Raw genomic sequence first — 21,105 nt, forward strand, 5'->3', positions numbered from 1 at the left:
CACACAAATATCTATTACTTATTTTAGACCATAAATTTCAAAAGTCACTCTGAATACTAGATATGACCTCAAAATAACAGGGAACAAGGTTGGCCGGTGAGATGATGGGGATCAACTTCATCATCGAGAGGGAACGAGCCCGGATCACCAGCTAAGGCCCCTAAATGACCGCTCAATGTTAAAGGAGGCAGGGATTCATCTTTTCCTTAAATTTGTATCTAGTCAAATTATATATCACATAAATTGAGACGGATGACTAATAATCTAACACCCTCGCCCACCCCCGACCCCTCACCCCCCACCCCCACAAAAAAAAAAACACTTTTAAGCCAAGCATTCATAAAGCCCATTTGGTACCACATAATTGTCCCTGTGCATTGTTGGTTGTCAATACAACAATCCAACTCCACCCCCACCCCAACACAACAACCATGGCCGGTGGAGAACTCACAAAGATCCCACTCCAAGTTATTCACGATGTATCTCAAATTTCCAGTACTGGATTTGGTGGTTTCTTCAAGAAAGACTGTACTGATTTATCAAGAAGAGTTTCCCTTTTAGCTCATTTGCTTGAAGAAATAAGGGATTCAAACAACACCCTTTTGGATTCTTCCCACAATTCTTGTTTGGTTGATCTCTCCATAGCTCTCAAAGCTGCAAAAAGATTACTTTTAGCAGCTAATGACTTTGATCCCAACATCTCACCTGTAAGTCTATAGTTACTTGGTTTTTTTGCAATTGGTTAGTTTTTTTTTTTTTTTTTTGTGTGTGGGGGGGAAAATTACATGTGAATTTGCTTTAAAAGTTTTTTTGAAAATTTGAAATCTGTGTCTTGTATTTTTGCAAATGACTTTGATTGGCTGTAAGTGTATAGAAATTTTTTTTTTTGGTTTGTTTTGCATTTCTGTGGGGGTTGGGGGGGGCTGTAAATTTGTAAACTTGACATGTAAGTTGTCATTTATGGGTTTGGGGAAGGGTAAATTTGAGGCAAAGTTACACAAATCGACCAAAAAATACATATGAATACAAAAATGTACACTATTGCATTTACTAGGTTTTTAGTTGAAAATTGTGAAATCCAACAATGTACTTGTTTTTTGTTTTATGATGTGTATGAAAAAAATACATTTTGGCTATTATTTTAGTTGGCTATTTATGTCAATTTCTCTTAAAGAATCAAGGGTCTAAATAATACATTTGACATTTTTTGTTTTAATTGACAATTGTGAAATCTATGATAATTTGCTGTGTTGATCAAGTTCTATTTGAAGGTTCAAGAGAAAAAATCAATGGTCCTTTTGGGGTATATTTAGAGTTGGAAAGAGATAGTTGATCAATTAGGAATTCAGATTTATTTACCACATTATGCAAAATCCACAGTTAAACACAGACCCTTAAGGAGCTGGTTTGTTAAAGACCAATCATTTATGATCTATGTTGCTTAAAAAATGCTGACAGGTGCGTGTCGGATCCTCCAAACATAGTGCATTTTTTGGTGGATCCGACACAGGTGCAACATTTTCAGCAATATTTTTGGACAGTCCGAGGAACATAGTTTATGATCAATAAAAAGAAACTTTTCTAATTGAAATCTTCAATTTCTGAGAGTTCACTGAAGTTCTTTGTTAGCAATTTTCATTCAAGCAAATATTCTGCACCTTTCTCAAAGTGTTTTTTCTCTTGATTTAAGGATGAGGCAAGGAAGAAAATTGTTTTTCAATTTCAATGTGTGACATGGAAATTGGTGAAATCCCTTGGCAGCTTACCATATGACCACTTCGACATATCAGAAGAAGTACAAGAGCAGGTTAGTTTTGAGCTTTTACTTTTTTCCTGCATATGTTTCTTTCTCCGATGGATTACCCCCCCTAATATTTCTACTTTTCCAGGTTGAATTGGTCGTAACACAGTTGAAACGAGCCAAAGAGAGGTATGGTGGACCTGTGACTTCAAATATATTATCTCGAGCACTGTCCCAACCATTAGATAAGGAAATTGATCCACTTCAATCGGGCAGTAGGGGAGTTGGAAGTTTACATCTAGAGAATGTTGGCAATATTGATCACGAAGTTAGATCAAAACTAGTTCAGGAACCAGAAAATCTAAGGAATTCATCCAATTTTTCTGAGGTTACTTCCCTAAACATTCCTGGTTCGGCCAGGGAAGATGACTCACCGAGCAAGAATCTTGTGGAGAGTAAGAAGCCTAATTCTCCTACAATTCCTGAAGAGTATCTTTGCCCTATATCCCTCGAGCTCCTGAGGGATCCTGTAATTGTGGCCACAGGACAGGTATTGTTCTCATTAGTCAGATGCATTATCATTTGACTGCATATGTGCTTCTCTTTTTGTCTTTTAGATGGAAACTTCTCTCAGAATTGTTTTTTGGGATAATTACATTTTTGGACCGCTCAAAAGAATAATAGCCAGCAAATGTATAGGTTTTGTATATTAAGTATAAATATAAATATAATATGCATATTGTATACAGAAAATATACATAATGTACACAAAATATACATATAATTTACATAACTAGTGTATAAATTTTGTATATTTTGGCTGCCGCCCCTAATTAATTTCGGCCCCGGCGGGCCAAAACTGAAAAAAGCCCTTGTTATTTATCTTTTGAGTGGAAAATCTTCAAATGTAGCATGCTAGAAGTAATGCTTAACATACGCTTTTCTTATTCTAACAGACTTACGAGAGATCTTTCATACAAAGATGGATAGACGGTGGCAACACAAGATGCCCAAAAACTCAGCAAATACTCCAAGATCTTACACTGACACCCAATATTGCTTTACGTAGTCTCATTTCTGATTGGTGTACAAAGAACAATATAGAGCAGCCAACTGCATTAACAAAAAATGGGAGAATAAAGAGAAGTGATGGATCGTTTCGTTATGTTAGTGGAGATATAGCAGCTATTGAGGCAATTGTACGTAAACTTTCAAGTAGGTCCACCGAGGATCGGAGGGCTGCAGTAGCGGAGATCCGATCTCTATCCAAAAGAAGCACGGACAACAGAGTTTTGATTGCAAAAGCTGGAGCAATCCCGGTGTTGGTTAACTTGTTGACATCTGAAGACAGTCAAATCCAAGAAAATGCCGTCACTTCTATTCTTAACCTTTCTATATTCGATAACAACAAGGGCCTTATCATGCTTGCCGGTGCTGTGCCTTCAATTGTTCAAGTTCTCAGAGCTGGAAGCATGGAAGCAAAAGAAAATGCAGCAGCGACCATCTTTAGTTTATCACTTGGAGATGAGAATAAAATAATAATAGGTGCATCGGGAGCCATACCAGCTCTGGTAGAATTGCTTCAGTCCGGAAGCACCAGAGGGAAAAAAGATGCTGCAACAGCTTTGTTTAACTTATGCATATATCAAGGAAATAAGGGTCGTGCAGTTCGGGCAGGAATTATACCGGCACTGTTAACGATGATGACGGATTTAACGATGGTTGATGAAGCTTTGACTATTCTTTCAGTTCTTGCTAGCCACCAAGAGGCTAAAGCTGCCATAGCAAAAGCTAGCACAATCCCTGTATTGATAGATCTATTAAGGACAGGTCTACCACGTACTAAGGAAAATGCAGCTGCTATCTTGTTATCCTTGTGTAAGAGGGATACTGAGAATTTATCTTGCCTTCGTAGGCTCGGTGCACTTATACCTCTTTCCGAGCTTGTTAACAGCGGCACAGAGAGGGCCAAGAGGAAGGCTGCTTCATTGTTGGAGCAACTTAAAAAATCTCTGCAGGCTTGAAGGAATATTTATTAATTGCTTCTTTCATTCTTATCTGACCGTGAATTACACGATTCCATTTATAGTGTGATAAAATCTGAGAAAACGAGCATGAGAAAATAAGTCATTCTCATTGCTCTGTGTATCTATTTAGTCTGTTTTTGAGTGAGACTCTGATTCATTTGACCTGTTTCTTTTCATTATTTGTTACTAATTGATCAATTTGATGTTTGTCAAGGCCCACGCTAAGGTGTGACGAAAATTATCAACTCTGTATAAAATGAAACATTCTGATATGTGGAGAATTGCACTTTCTTTTCCCTTATGCTAGCCTTCTGCTTGTGATGTCTTCCATAGATCTATGTAATAATTTTGGCTTCTAAAGATTATTTTCCTTTCTCTCGAAACTATAAATGAACAATGTGGCTGGATGAACCTTGGATATTACTCAGATCCTTCTTCATTCCCATAGTACTAATGGCATGGACTGATGCTATCTGATGGTCAGAGCAAGAATACAAGATGAAACCAATAGCAGTTTCACTATTGAAATTGTGGTTGTGTAATTGTTTTACTATCCATTGTTTATGATTCTGGGAGAACTGTCAGCAGCCTTAGAAGACGAGGAAAAAAAGTCTTCATGCTTTTCTGGCAACAGCCCACAGGTTTGTCTCAATCTCTTCACAATCCTTGATTCATCTTCTAGATAAGTGTTGAGTATGACTTTCTTCATGACTCCATTGGCATGTTCTTCAAAATATCAGGGCTATCCAATATCTCCAATAATTCTCCTTTCTCTTTGATCTCTCAATCAATGAGCAGTCATTTCCAAGAGCAGTACAGTAACAAGTTGCACCCCTTGTGCATGAGGACTAGTGGGGTTCGATAGCCATAAACGAGCCACTCCCTATCACTAGTGATATTATCCAACTTGAGTAACCTCCAAGAAAGTGTACAAGTCCAGCTCAACAACAACAATAACATACCCAATATATTCCCACAACTTACGAGGGTAGAGTATACCCCAACCTTACCCCTCTACCTCGGGGAGGTAGAGAGGCCATTTCCGGAAGATCCCGGCTCAAATGACACATAACAAGGAAGTTAGAAAAAATAATGCAGAATTAAAAAAGCATAGCAAGTAAGACATAACCAACAATACAGAAAGCAACCTAGCATCCTGCGCAAAATAAAGCGATAACTGAAGCACAAAAAAATAAACTATATATAGTAGCATAATCCAAAGCCAGAAACTATGTGAATAATGCTGATACTATCTACCACCAAGCGTATCCCACATGAGAGTGAGAAAACACTCAACTACCTTCTAGCCTATCACTAGTGTACTAGTCCAGTTCACTAGTGATATTATTTGACTTGAGTCTAGACATGCACAACTTTAAGACACATTAATAAGGTCTAATGCATATTTCTTTGTATATTCAACATCTCTCGTGTTTTATCAAACGTGGATTTGCCTGGGATGTTATAGAAAACTGTCATTTGATCCAGTCTGCAGGACCAATTTTTATACCACATTTATGTTAAAGTAGGGAAATGTGTGGAAAAATTGAGAAGAAACCAAAAACATTTTAGCTGCCTGCATTAGGAACAGCCATTTTTCACTGTTGCAAAGATACGTCCCTTAGCTGGATGTTGCAAAGGGACTACTTTCACTTGACAGGTTTAAATTTTAAACTGATATATGGTACGTAATTTTTAATAGGTTATTACATTGTGCATAGTTGATCACTTCAACGCACGTGAATTGTTTCGTGACTTTGTTTATTGTAGTAAAGAAAGAAATTCACAGAAATATGAGAAAAGTCACCCGGTAATTATTATTATTATTATTATTATTATTATTATTATTATGATTTGTAACTTACCAAGTAAAATTAAAACATTGGAAAGTTAGGTCCTTCCTCTTTCCAAATTACAAATTTCAGCTAAATTGGTTGTACTATTAACTATTGGTCCTGGCGGAATTCGTTGTTTCTTATCGACATTTTCTTCATCCCACCACAACTCTTGATTGTGTTCTTTCAATAACGTACCCTTTTTAGTTTAAGTGTTCACACCTTTAATTAGTTACCTATATTTGGTGACTTGGTGTTCGCATTAGACTAATTAAAATCAGCATTATTGTACTCTGTTTCTTCTTCTTCTTTTTTTAAAGGTCTATTATTATTATTTTTTATTACATAGGGGGTAGGGGAAGGGGAAATGGGAGAAGGGGATTACAATGTGGGGATTCGAACCCTCACCAATAAGGTGAGAGTTCAGGTAGCCAACCAACTGAGCTACTAGATCCCTACACTCCGTTTCTTCTTCATTTTTCCTTTTACTATATACTTATTGACTAATTGTGGACAGTTTTGAATTTTATGAGTAATGTTATAAGGTTGTACTCCTACAATCTTTTTCCTTGAAAAATAACGAGCCCCGAGAGGCTTCAAACTTTTTAAATAAATAAACATCTCAGAGTTGGATTATTTTAAACCCTTTTTGAATTGATTAAGTTTCTACAAGTTTTGTAATTTATGTTCAAAATCCTTTTTTCTTAAATTATTTTCCTTTGGTGCAATACTTTGATCCCAAATATATTATTCACACTGCATCTGTTTCAAAGGGATAACTCCAATACGAAAGCTAATACCTTGCATATTAAATGAGAAACCACGCAAAGCTTCATTATTAGTATCAATGCAAAACAAAAATAAGAGGAAATTGGCTGGCAAAGCTTTTCTTTGTCCAAGCTTTGATGCTTAGACCATAGTAATGGAAAAGAAAAGCCAGCTTTTTGTTTAGCAAGCAAGGAAATTTCCTGATTCTTTTATTTATTTATTTATTTATTATTATTTCATATTTATTCATTTCTCTCAGTCTTACTAGGAGAAAAACACATGATTCGAGAAGTTCACCATTCTTTACTCTACTTAGAGAATATCACAATATTGATCTTAAATGTATAATAATTTCTTCTTTCATTAAAGTTTCCTAGGGTCTTGATCTAATTGTAAGAGCACGTTACAGTCTCAAATCCCGTTGAACATAAAAGTCTAATATTTAAGTCGATAAAGGTAGATTTGCTGACCCAATTATTTACCGAGTTTTTGTTGAGTCCGACATTAGTGGAGCGTGGATTCCTTTGTCTCCTTATATATATGGTTTTGGACAATCCTCACCTCATAAGTTAACTTTTGGAATTGAGTTGGGTCCAAATTATTTCTTTATCAGCTTTAAACCGTGTTACACTGACCCTCGACCATTTCTTGCTTATCACAAGAAAAAAAATCTAGGTGCATTAAGCCACTAAATACAATAACGACAATTACTATGTCTCCATTTGGTGCGTTACATATAGCAACAACACTTAGCATGACTCAAATCCAAATAAGTTGGGGTCGGCAATTCACGTGTGTTGAATAATAAACAACATTGATTTGTGTATTTGCGTACGTTTCATCGTAACCAGTTATACAATTTCATAAAAGTCCATGTTGATAGTAATTGTTTTGCTCATTTCTAACGCAAAATAACGATAGTCAAAAAAACAAAAGAACATGATGATGATGGAATGGAATCTCTCACCAATTCACGGATCCATACCGTGATTTGCGTAATTCAATTTAATTAGCAATCCTAATTAGTAGGACTGTAATTAACAAATGATATACTACCTCTTTGCAAATTACATACCCCGTAATTCACGAGTTTTCTCTACTTTTTGTTCTCTCTTAATTTTCTTGCTTATTTCATTTTTGATATGATATTATATGAGATGAGATCAAGATTACCTATTCTCGATCACAAGGACTTACAATACGGTTCTTTTTGTTCATATTATTAAGGAAAAAACAAGTTCTTACCCCTAGAAATAATGTTTGGTTTGTTCCACAATACATTTAACATTATTTTTACACGATCAAACAGAAATGTTACTAAACTCACTTTTAAAGTAAATACTCCTTTGATCCCGAACTTATTATTATTATAAATAAAATAGTCTAAACCTATTATATTCCACAAAATATTATATGACATGCACCTACTCTAAATCTTTTTGTAACAGCTTTGTCTCCACTTTAGAAAAATAACTTTTCTTTCCATTTCTTTTATCAGAAGATATGGCATGAGAATCATCTGCTTCCTGTAATAAATGGGGCTCTTTATGATTGGATTAATCCTAGTAGTTCAATTCAATACTCTTCTAACATTACATGCTCTACCAATAAATATTAAACGGATTACTTAAAAATAATTTTTTAATTACCTAGAGCCTACAGGTTACAGAGCCCGTGACAAAATTGTTACTTAGATTTTTTTTCTTCCCACCTAATTCACTGATGGAGTTTCGTGTGAAAAAGAATATTTGAAAATTTTCGACAGAATATCCAAGAGAAAATGCAAAAGTTTCTTTTTAAAAAAGATTCATAAGCCATCGATGGATTCTCTCGACGAATTTGTGAGAAGTAAAGTCCGTCGAAAAAAGACGAAATTCTAATAATGATTTGCTATGAAGAGTTACCCGTTATTATATATGGATTTATTCAATAATTTATAAAATTTATATAATTCCCGCGCATAAAACTTAAACTCATACTAAGATAAATATTTTAATCTCTATCTTCATAATCCAAGTAAAAGCCAGTACATAACGTTATGTTTTTTGTTTTCAATATTAGCTTGCTGCCTTATCCAGCCTTTGGCCCTCCACCCTCTCTTCTATTTGAGTTGTCAATACATTTTTTCAACTTAGTTGTGGTGTCAGTATCCAGTAGGATCACACGTGTTTTACAAATAATATGATTCACATATAAATAAAAGGTTGTTACAATTGTCAATGCTTTGAAACTAAGTTCTCTTTCACATGCATGACAACATATATCACTAAAGAAAGAAAAAAATAAATTGACAAACTTATAGATGGTTAATTGATGCAAATTATATTTTAAAAACAATACTACATTATTTAAACTGTAGTTTTAATTAATGATCTTCCTTACGTGTCATTTCTTCAACTTTGTTACTTCTTTTGATTCCAAATATTAGCCTTTTTAGAAAACAGAATTTGTTTCAAAATAGTGGACTTTTAGAAGAACAAAAAGTTATTTATTACTTATTTATTCATCAGATCTACCATTAATGCTCTAATTGGCTAGTGTTAAATACGTAAGACGTTTAAAGAAGAAATAAAAGACGATTTAGACAAATACTCTTATACTTGAAGTCATCATTTATTACATTTTCACAGGGTTCTTAAATTCCCCTCTCCTCTTTATATATATTTTATATGTGAAGAAAAGGGACAGGATAACTAAGGGGAATAAACAACCATAGGATTCTTTTCTTGATTGGCTGAGAAAGTTGCTCTTAAAATTGCTTTAACTAAAGGGAATATGAGATGGAATTGATTGTCACATGTTCAAGATTAAGCTAATAGTTGCCTTACAAGGCTCCAACACCAAATAAATAAAATTTCCAACTGACCTAAAAAGGAAATGGGAGAGGAAAAGACTATTGCTTGAAAAAAGATAGTACCTTTTAGATTGCACAAAAGCATCAAAAGACTGCCCTTTTTCCTTTCTTTCACTTTTTTCCCCTTACACCATACCTTCACGATGAGGTTCTTCCCACCTGGATAGTATCAGGGCCCTTGTATCCGATATTGATCACATAAAGTTACCCGTCTTATGACCCACAATTAAAAATGAGCCTTACAACGAGACGTGGGTATTCCACATGTAGTCCCCCTCCAGACCGTTGAACTCATTTTTTGAGTGAACAGTCGCTTTCTAATAAATTAAGTACATTTCAAGAAAGAAGAGAATTGGGTAGCTAAGTTGGTGTTGATTCAACAAAATGTACAAATTCAGCAGACATCTCCGCGATATACTTAGCCTGCTTGCTTTTTATGGTGGCTCATCACTCTGACTTAACTCAAACCCAAACACAAAAGTGGAAGGAAAGAGTTTAAACTTAAAAACACCTCGAGTTTAAGTACTATACACCGTCAGTTTAAACAATTTTTCCACTATCAGATCATATTTACCTGTTGGGGCAAGTAATAGATCTTATTTTCAAGATTTCAAATCCCACATTTTAAGGAGCCTAATCTGTAGATATCCTTTGGATGACCTGATAGTGTATTATGTACACTAACGGTGTATAAAACTTTAAAACATCCACATCAAAGCCACAACTAGGTGACATAATGTCCCCCGCGCAGCGCAGAGTAGGTCATTTAAGAATACCTTATTCTAAATCAAAGTCCAAATACACAATGTTAACACTGATAATACAATGACTAATAACAACAATATCAAAAGAAAGTTGCAAATAATAGGGAGAAGTACTTCAAAGTGGTTTGCAAAAGAAACTTGATCAACATTGTGGATGAAGCTTGTATAAATGTACAGATGGTTAAATCAAATGTACACTTTGCCAGATTTCTCAACACACAAGACAACAGTTCCCTAGCTATTTCTCTACCTTTTTCAAGGGGCCATTTCTATCCTAAACTACAAAAGAACATAATGGACCAATTGAATTTATCAACTTTCCTTCCTGCTGTTCTTTGCAAATACCATTTTGGTTTGTTTATTGGCAGAAAGTTCTTGTAATGAATGTAATGAATATAACATATTCAAGATGACCATTGATCAGGCACGGTGAGAAAATAGCTTGTCATCGCCTTCCTGAATCTTTTCTTGTATTGTATCGGAGATATAATAGTTGGTGATGCATTCTTTAGTCCCCCAAGTATGCCGGATGCCTTAACCCATGTCTCCAAATGCTTGTCCCAAGTATATTGCCTCATGAAATCAATGATCCCTAAGACTAACTCCTTGCGCTCTTCGTCCACTCCAACTAGCAAAGAGTAATCCATCACATCAACTGACTGCCAACAAGAGAATCTTTATTAGTCATCACTCGAATTATATAGGTAAAGAAGAGAAAAAGAGGCGACCAAACTCCATGGAGCAGGTTTCAAGTACAAAGCATTTAACTTCAGCACTGATAAAATGTTGAAATGTGAACCTTGCCTTGGAAGAAGAAAAAGACTATTTGATTTATGTGATACATGAATTTAGTTAGATCATGTATTTGGATATTAGTGTAAGGATACATGAATGGTTGAATACATGTATTTGAGAAAAAAGGAGGATGAATAGAATTAAATGATGATACATGTACTAGATTAGGTACATGCTAGGATAGTCCTATAAATACCTAATTATTATAGTCGTTTGATGAGAAGAAAAAAAGTGAAGCCTAAATGTAAGTTAAGTTGGTGGAAGAATATATTCCCCACTTCTCTTCAAGAGAATGATTGAATTTGTAAGTCGAGTGGAACAAAAGAAGAATCGTTGCCTCACTTGTCTTCAAGAGAGAATTTGAGTAATTTGAGTGTCCTCTCCTCCCCGATTTTCCAACATAAACAACTAGAAACTAGCTAAGAGAACGTGATCAATCAATTTAGCGCCTTCTAGTCCGACAAAAGTTTTGTCATATAGTAAACATTACTTAGGCTAGAGAAAATACCTTTTAGGAAAATTTCCTATGAACATACAACACTGTCAGACAATAGAATCGCTATCACAGTGCATCAACTTTTAGAAATAAATCATTTTTGAGAATGAACTTTTAGTAGTAAATCATACATCCCCAGGTACAAAGAGTGATTCAGATGAGTCAGGTACTTGTATATGGCCATGCAAATCAAACATCCTTGGTCAAAACAGCAACACTTAGGTTTTCGGATACTATTCATGGCAACTGATAGACTGAAGTCAGAGCATTTCTAGATATATTATGTCAGGTACACAAGAAAATTAATGTTAAAATTAAATTTTCATAGTTCAAGTAAGATAAAATATCTAATAATATCAAGCCTCCAAAATCTAGTTATTTCTCCTTCCTCCTTGCAGTTCAAAGCTCAATTCAATAGGGTGGATAATTTCTACTGGATTTCCTTAATGTGATTGATAAGACATTTACTCCTTGCTACGCTTCTCTCACACGGCAAAGCCACATACATATGGTCTCCAATCCCTGCTAAAATCCCAGCAGTCTCTACATACTTACATACACACGGATTCGTATTTGCACATCCATTAACAGAAGATATAACTGAAATAAGCACTGGACATCCTAAGTTCTGCTTTCTAATTAATTAGACACAAATAATTAAAGTATTCCTTCATAAAGTGCTCACCAAACCAAAGGATTAAGTTACCATCGATTATCAGATTTCTGTCATAGTACTTAAGAATTGTAAGATACTATGCTTTCTAGGAGTCTTTTGTCATAGTACTTAAGAATTGTAAGATACTATGCTTTCTAGGAGTCTTTTAGTCCTATTAGACATTCTTATGCCAGTAGGAGATATAGAGAAAATTTGTCTAATGTTGGCCTCAGAAGATTTAATGGAGAAACATGGTCAGAGGATTCATATGGCCAACCCCAACTTGTTTGTGAGTGCACAATAGTAGTACTTGTTATATATAAAAGGAAATCTTGAGACACAAAGTTGGAAGTTAAGCAGCTTACCGCCAAAAAAGATGTATCATTCCAAACAGCTCTCTCCAGGCTTCTTTTTGGTTTACTTCCAAGAAATATAGGTTTGGTACGCAATGTTTCTAGAAGATTCATGTCCAACAACACATTGTTTGCCCCAGTTTTATCTGCATTGTAACGGGATCGAAGAGAACCCTTGAGATCATAGACCTTAGATATTGTTCTTCCAAAAAAGATATTCTCCATCACAATCAAATCCATTTTTGTCTCCTTGCCTCCTTTCAGGTGTTTGACTGAAACCTAGCATATACAACATAAATTAAAATATGATTCTGCAACAAGGTTAACATTTTCAAAATAAAAGGAGAAGTACTTGTAGAGTCAACAGAAAGAGAAAAAAGGGAGTCCAACCTGATATATTCCCAGAATTTTAGCAAGGCAAGTTGGACTTCTTGAGCTAACAGAATCTGTTAGATATTTGAAGTAGTCGGGTCCAAATTCTTCAAAAGAATCTAACTCAGTTTTCTGAACTTGTTTTATTATGAATCTTTCATCCAATGACTTAGCGAAATAAACATTGCTCTTTCCGCCTTGAGCAGTCCATCTCTTGCAACGGCTTAAAGACCGTATAAAGTCCAGTTCATCACAACAGTATTTCTTCCTGAGAGCATCAAACTGCTTAGCAAAGTAACAAGTGACAGAAAACTTTACCTTTCCCCCAGCATTTGAAGATTCGTCCTCAAAAGAGATCCTTAGGTGAGGCGAAGTCTTTGAATCTGCAAAGAGGAAATTAATTGTTCCGGAAGTATCTTCAGAACCGTAGCCTCCGTAATTGATATAATCCATGTCTAAAGAGCCAAAAGACTGCCACCTTAAATGATTAGAGGCCACTCGATTCTCCTTCCTAATGTCGTTCATGTTCCAACTCCTTTCAGGCACATTTGGCTTATCAGTTACGCGGTCTTTATACTCTTTGGAACTAAGAGCATAAGATATTATGCTAGTAGGTTCACTGTCATAAACAGCTATTACAATGTCATTGTAGCCATTTTGTGGAACCATTAACCTGGCTCCGTCGTGTATAAGAGATGCATGAGAAATAAACGAGGGTGATGAACTCATTAGGAGATTAAACTTGTGAGCCTCATTGGGTGACATTTGAGAATAAGTTCTCTGAACACTGGAAACAGGATCTCTGATCATATTTCTATAGTCTCCAGAAGCATGAAAAGATCTAATTGCTGATAAATGCATTGAAGAAGGCGGCAATCCTTTCTTGATTCTATCTTGAAGTCTCAGTGCAGAGTCGAAGGAGTTAACTCTTGCTGGTGATTTTAGCCTTGCAATAGGAGGAATATCAAGTTGCCTGAAAGGAGCAGCTTCAGATCCATTTTGTTGTAACTGAGCTTTCTGGGGAGATCGATCGGTACCAGTCCATGCAGAATCTATCTTATCAGAAAGAACAGAACCACCTGAAGGAACTCGTTCCAAGGATGTTCCATTCTCTCCTTCCATCTGCGCTTTCTCGAACTCACATGAGGAAAACATGGAGTCTTCCAGCCCAAAAGGTGACCCACGAGTCTCCTCCTGTTCAGGCTGAAAAGGTTTCTCATCATATTCATTTGAGTTTGAGAATTCAGGTCCGGTCTCTTCATAAACATGCTCAAGAGGGTCATTCTTCAGAAACATGTCATTTCTCCAATCTATCAGCTCACTACAAGATCCACCATCCTCTGAACCCACTGAACCAGAGCTCTCTTGGAAGAGAGACTCCACAGATAAAAGTCGACGATCCCAAACATGTGAAGCAATCACGAGGGAATGCCTCAACCGATTAAGTTCAAGAATGTCAACCGCTGCCTGCTCTCCTTCTGAAGTTTCTGCATCACCAGTTGCAAGCAAGTACTGTTGAAGAAACAAACAGAAGCAGCAGATATAAGGAAGAATAGCACATTTATCCTACATGAAGGAACATGCGGAAGTATTAGACATTAGTCTCCAATTGGTGCTTACATGGTAATCGATCCTTTCTTTCATAAGTAAGTTTTTTAACTCCATGATGCAGTCATCCAGTTCAGTTTTATCTGATGGTTCATGTTCTAAAGAGGAACATTTCTCTTCAATCCTGCGAAAAGCACTGGATATCTCTGCATACAAGGCTTTGGCTTTGCACAATAGCTACCGGAAACACAAGATAGTATTAATAAGAGCTATTGAAAGCTAAAACTAGAAATAAAAAAAATAAAAAAAAATAAAAAAAAAAGAACCAGAAAAATTTCAAACACGCAGCATCAATGGAAAATGGTTTTAGAACTTATGGCACCTCATCTGTTTCTTTCCGCAACCACTCCTGCTCTTTGTAGTTACTGAACTCAAGAATTGATGGGGGTAGACGAACTGACAGAATATCAATAGGAGAATAGCGGAAGAATGCAATCATACTTCCACACCTGTAAAGGCAAATGGAAAATTTTATTCTCTAAATCAACAATTGAATGATCAGAGTGATTGCACAATACTGGCAGACAACAAACTACATTCTTAAGGGATAGTACGCACCCATAAAACCGGAGACAGTCCCTTTGAAGAGAATGACCACAGCTAGCAACACGGTTGGCAGTTGCATTATTTGAAAAACTAAGTTCCAAGAACTTCCCAAATGAGAGTCCCCAAGCAGCATCTGACATTACTACTCTGCGAGTTGCTGGTGGGACCCCCTCTATTTGCGCACACTTGAGGCACCGATGCCACATCCATATCTTGTTGTCCCATTCACCAGGCAGCTTCTCTGAGGGTAGCCGTCTAACATTTATAGTAAGGTTCGCTTGCTGGTGTGTATAACAAATGACATGGTCCTCAGCTGGTTCCTTGCATGATTGACAGGAAGGTATCTGGAATATGAAGTGCAATACATAAATAGCTTGAACATACTAAAATTTGGACGTATCAAGATGATATCTAGCAACTTTTACCTGACCAAAAAGATCATCCTGAAGATATCGCCCAAGTGGCTTGTCAAAAGAGCCATAAAACTTTATGCGAAGAACGCGAGAACGTTCACATACACTTCCATCTAGAACACATCGACTAGAAAATGATACTAATATGCTTTGATGACTGTCAGCAGCTGAATATAATTCATTAGAGGGTTCAAGTTCATCTGATCTCTCAACCTGCGACAGCTCTGGTAATTCTCTTGATTGACTCTCCCCTTGACCTAAAGTTACTAGTGATCCTTCACTGGCATGATTTTTTATTTCAACAGATTCAACAGGTCTTTTATCATGTGCATGATACAATGGTAAATTTTCAAGGCATGCAGTAGAGAGAACATCTCTGTCTCCAGAATCATCTAGGGTGGGTGGATCACTAAAAGGAGGGGAATGATGCTCAGCAGTATGAGAAATCATTGAAATAGCATTATCAGAAGATGTCATCTCTGGTATGGCCATTGAGGGTGTTACAGAAACTTTAGGTAGACTAGCACCCTCATCAGCAAGGAAAGACGTCTCAAGGGACAGATGATATGCGGCAAAGACAGCATACTGGAAGACCTTCTTCACCTTCTTCAGCTCTTCACAACACAAACCCCTCAGCAAGACCTAAAAAATGTCAAATGAACTTCAACCTCTTGATAGTTAAACTAAGATATAACTGCTGATTCTTTATGACAATGCATTACAGTTGGGAGATTTTTTTTCCTTCGTTAATTTTTTTTTTAAATCACGGAGCATTAATGGGAAGGATGAAAGTTCACTAAGCATTCAAAATCAGTACATCATTGTGCACTGGTACCTGATGATTAGCTTCAGCTGATTACAAAGTTTTAGTAGAGAGATAATCCACTATAGCAGATGGTGTATGTTATAACTGATCACTCTATTTCACCAAGTTCTTGTAAAATGTCCACTACTTGGAATTGAGAATGTATAGGTGATACGAAAGAGATCATCAAATGCGGCCCACCATAAGTATTATATGAAGAAAATAAAAAAACAACATACCCAGTGTAATCCCACAAGTGGGATCTGGGGATTATATGAAGAAAATTGATCAATAATATTAAAGTTTGTGTAGAGGCAAGGGAGTCTAACGTTACACCGGAATTGATATTATAAAGTATAGGTATTTTTGGTGTGGCGTAGGTCTTTTTCGTATTCATAGACACAACAGGTTGATGTTGCTCAAGTGAATCACTTGGATTGCATTGCTTTCTTACACTAGACAAACATGAATGCACAAAAACTGATCAATGTCTATCAATGGTTTACTTTGGCTTATACTGTCTTCTGTTTCCCCTCTTTTATCGTTGGTCCCAAGGAGAAAGCTTGTCTTTCCTCCTAGGAAAAACTTACTTTCCATTATATAGCTGGCAGCCTGGCACAATATGTCACGGTTTACCATGAATAGTAGGTCCACTGATCCTTTTCAATAATGTCATTAAGATGCCCAAAATGACATTAAGCAAATAACTATTTCTCGGACATTTGTTATTATAGCTTTTGCTTAGGAACATGAAACCACAGAATTGGCATTATGATGTCCAGGGTCTGAAAGTTTATCTGTGAATTCAGATCACTTTTGAATTTCAAGCACAACTAGAACCACTATTATATATTGTGGATTCAAAAGTGTGGGAAGAAGTAAGAGAGGGTATTCTGCATAAATACTAGACACAGGTAATAACTAAGAGAATACTGAAGAGCTGAGTCATAGAATTTTACTATTCTAGCACAAGGTACTTTTTAGATCCAATGTACTCACAAGATATGCATTATATGTCTCAATTAGAGCTCAAACATTTAAAAGTTTCAGCAGAAGAAAAACAAGCATTGGAGTCTGAGGCAGAGAAAATTACCGTGCAACCTAAACGCCTAGGGCAACCATCAAAAAACATCAAAGTTTTTGATGGCTTCTTGTTGAACTGGTTTGGAGGTTCATGCTCTTCAGAAACTTTTTCTAAGTGAAAGAGCTCACAATATCCCAATCTTGCCATGGCCATGTTATCGATGGACGGGGTTATAAGAGCACCAGTGCACTTGGCTATCCGCTCCAGCAGTGGCCTCTTAACATTTAACACCAAAGAGATCTCTTTTGCCAGTAGATACTCCTGAGCATGAGAAGATACACTTTTCTCCACAAGTAGCACATTAGGATGGTGAGCCTCAATTTTTGAAACAATCATCTTCAGATGCTCCCTTTCCTGTTAGGATAATACAAGTCATAAACTTGTCCTCTAATTAATCTTATCTCAATCATAGAAAGATAGACAAATCAACCAAAAACCTGTTGCAATAATGTGTTAAAAGATGCCAACTGATTGGGAACTCTTTGGTACTCAAGTGCTCCTCCTAATAAAAGCAATCTAGCATTTTTGCAGCGTGAAGTCATGCGCTTGTGTTTAATATTCTTCGTACAGACTACTCCTTTAACAAGGGTGCTGCAATTGAAACGAAACTGAATAATGAGACATGAGTAACAAAGCCTAAGACCAAAATGTTTAAGAAAAGTAGTATTTACCTCTCCCTTGGGCTTCCAGAAGCTACACATTTAACCTTTACATAATAACCGGGATCCATGCTGCCTCCTTCACTGGTATCTGGCTTCACGAAATTCGCAGCTTGCCATGCTAGTGATGTAACTACGTCAACCCAGTCATCAGCACCGTTTTCTTTCCCCGACTTTATTCCTTCACCTTGCAATAGCTGTAAGACTAGAGCCCTAAAATGGCCCTGTACAACAGCTTTTAAAGGTTCCTTGTTTTCCACATGTTCTGTCTCCTTTGAAGAAAATATCGCAGCCGACTCTCCAATTTCATCGTCCTCATCATCATATGCGAAGAAATTATTTTCTGCCTCGTCATCTTCATCAGGTGGAGGAGGAAACCATATGAGATCACTATTTCTAAGATTGAATGGCTTTTGCTGCTTTTCTGGATCCTTGGTCCCTTTCTCAAGCCTACTTAAAACATACGAGGCTTCTTGATCAAAGGGACCATCATTCTGAGACTTTGGGGTCTCATCATTTTGATCTTGCTGTACAGAATGCCCAACTCTATTGGAAGTAAAACGAATCCTAGAGGGGCTGTCCGATGGACTTGATCCAGCAGACCTTAAACTGTAAAATTCATGTCTAGTACTAACACTACTCAAATCTATATCTGAAGTATCATGAAAATAGCTACTCGACGGACTAAAGAATTGACTTGTTGAATCCCCTCCTTCGTCTTCATCACTCCTGAAATTATTAGGAAAAAAGTAACAAATTCTTAGTCCCAAAAGCAGCTTATAAGTACAAATCCGATTGAACTCCGCAATCAACTGAAACAAATGTGAGTATTGTTTAATAGGCAAATAAGTTAATGACCAAAAGAATTATATAGTTTATGATCATAAGTTGAATGTTCCGGAAGGGAGCTTAGATATGATACATCAGATATTTGCACCATCTGCTACTTCAAGACAAAACAACTCTAGGTTTACCAATCAAAACAAATCTTGAGAAAACATAATTAATGCCAAGCTCTAATACTAACAATGTTAAGAGGCTAAAAAAGGTAAACCAACAATAAGATGATTTTATGGTTATGTAGGATATATGAGCTACCATTCAATACATTAACATATTTGAAAAGCACATCAACCTTAATAACAAAGTTGATACAAAAAGAGAGAGAAAATTCTCGGTACCTGCTTGGCGAATGACGTAGCGATACTGGAGAATAACCATTAAATCTGTCACTATTGAAATTTGGTGATGTTGATTCTTGGCCTTCTCTAGGAGACTCAGAAGGATAAATTTTGTCTCTGTAAACACCTTTATTTTTCCAAGTCCTTAACTCAGAACAAAACTTGCAAGACCTTATATCAACCACTGTCCCCTCTGATCCAGATGCAACAACATTCAAACAATTACCACAGAAAACTCCATTGCAACTTTGGCAATTGTACTTTTTGCAAGAATCAGTAAATTTCATCTTACATTCCCAACAAGTTTTGCCACTGTCAACATCCATTTTTCTTGTACAATCCAAGGGAATTGGACCACTTTTTCGCCACGAAATCCAAGACTTAACTTTCTCAATCAAACCAAGAATTGAACTATCAGGCACTCCCATAGACTGGCAGTAACCCCACCAAGAAATGATACCAATTCTTGCCTCAAAGTGATCAAAGTTTATGACTTTCTCAATCAAATCCAGTATTGAACTATCAAGTAACCCCAACAAGAATGACACCAATTCTGCCTCTTTATAACTTTTTCTCCTAATCAGTAAGAACCCACAGTAAAAATGGTGGGTTCTTCTTTTCCTTTTTGCAATCTACACATACTAGTATTTTTATTTTTATTTTGTTTAAAGAATATGTAAGGGTTCACAAGGACAACAGAAACAAAGTAGAGAAAAAAAGAAAACTCCCCCCAAAAATCACTAAATATTGGAAAGGGGGAAACAGATTACAGTAATTAGATTGTATTTACACCAATGGCATAACTATTATTTCAAGAAGTATAAAATCTGAACAAATAAGGAGTAAAATTAAAGTCTTTTTGACCAATTTTTAGATTCAAACCTAAACACCAAACTCAACCAATCCCAGAATCTTCAACAATAGTTCCCAAGATCCAATTTTTCATTAAAATTCAAGTTAATCAAACAGTCTAACTTACCAAAACCATAAAAAAAACAGAACCCCACAAGGAAAAAAGTGTCAAATAAAATCCCAGATCAAGAAAAGGATGTAGGTGTATGTTAAAAAATGAAAAAGTTTAATTCTTTCATTAGTATTCTAGTTAATCAAACAGTTAAACTTACCAAAACCATAAGAAAACATAACCCCACAAGAAAAAAGTGTCAAAAACAAGAAACCAGATCAAGAAAACACAAAAAAAAGGATGTAAGTGTATGTTACAAAAATGAAAAAGTTGAATTATTTAGTACTATAGATTGTAAATAGTTTCAATGAAGAAAGAGTATAAGAATGAAAAGTAGAAAACGGAAGAGTATACTGAAGTTTCCTTTTCTACTAGCTCGTATCTCCATGAACATAATAATAACCATAATCTTTTCCATTTCTAACGGCGTGGCTTTTGCTTTCATTTTTATTAACACTTCTTCAACTACATTTAAAATAATCCATTATAATACAACTTTGTATATTGTATAACATGCAGCTTTTAGCTAATATAAAACCACATGCATATACAAAACTACTAGTAGGAGTAGTATTTATCTTAGTCTTTCTTGATTTGGTTTCTATCACTATCCACTTTATCTTTCTTATGGTCTATGTCAAGAAAATGACACCCTTTTCAACCTATTGTATATTCTTTTTAATTTTCTTGGTTATTTAACTGTTTCTGGTTTGGCTAACATATTATTTTAGTTGTTTTCTTTTCTTGGTCATTAAATTCTATTAAACTGTTCTGTATTCTTTTCTTTTGGGTTTTCCACTCTGAGTCTGATATTCGTATTAGGCCTCGATTAAATTTGAATTCCTATCGAAAAGTCTCGTATCAGGGGTAAAGTGTTTCGTGACAAAGACAATTTCGTATCCAACAGAGCTCGAATCTAAAACATGTAAATGTAATTAAGGATGAAAGAGTACTTACGTGTATGGAATTAAGAGCCTGTTTGGATTGGCTTATTTAAGGTGATTTTAAGCCATAATAGTTTTTAAATACTTTGATAGTGTTTGAGTAAAATAAAATGAAAAATACTTATAAACACTTATATTTAAGCCACTTTTGAATTATAAACCATAAGTAATTAGGCCGTCCAAACAGGTTACAAGTATTCTTCTTTCTTGGTTCTTTAACTGTTTCTTTTTTGTTTGGTTA

At 35.8% G+C, this 21,105-nt stretch overlaps 2 protein-coding genes across 2 annotated transcripts; one reads left to right on the forward strand and one right to left on the reverse strand.

Annotated features, from left to right (window-relative positions):
• Positions 1-384: 384 nt before the first annotated feature.
• Positions 385-4,069, forward strand: LOC132059966 (U-box domain-containing protein 10-like). The gene is made up of 4 exons (XM_059452809.1): positions 385-707; positions 1,691-1,807; positions 1,890-2,291; positions 2,698-4,069. Exons 1-4 carry the CDS (start codon positions 432-434, stop codon positions 3,763-3,765), a joined length of 1,863 nt encoding a protein of 620 aa, XP_059308792.1. The 5' UTR covers positions 385-431; the 3' UTR covers positions 3,766-4,069.
• A 5,916-nt stretch (positions 4,070-9,985) lies between these two features.
• LOC132059967 (putative 1-phosphatidylinositol-3-phosphate 5-kinase FAB1C) lies at positions 9,986-20,472 on the reverse strand. The gene is made up of 11 exons (XM_059452810.1): positions 18,957-20,472; positions 17,788-18,504; positions 17,554-17,707; positions 17,126-17,470; positions 15,240-15,869; positions 14,827-15,158; positions 14,591-14,717; positions 14,281-14,445; positions 12,679-14,172; positions 12,301-12,567; positions 9,986-10,648 (listed from the first exon to the last, which is right to left on the reverse strand). The coding sequence occupies exons 1-11, from the start codon at positions 19,382-19,384 to the stop codon at positions 10,394-10,396; spliced, it is 4,914 nt and encodes a 1,637-aa protein (XP_059308793.1). The 5' UTR covers positions 19,385-20,472; the 3' UTR covers positions 9,986-10,393.
• Positions 20,473-21,105: the final 633 nt, after the last annotated feature.

The sequence above is a fragment of the Lycium ferocissimum genome, chromosome 6, assembly GCF_029784015.1.
Source record: "Lycium ferocissimum isolate CSIRO_LF1 chromosome 6, AGI_CSIRO_Lferr_CH_V1, whole genome shotgun sequence".
NCBI classification, from domain to species: Eukaryota; Viridiplantae; Streptophyta; class Magnoliopsida; order Solanales; family Solanaceae; genus Lycium; species Lycium ferocissimum.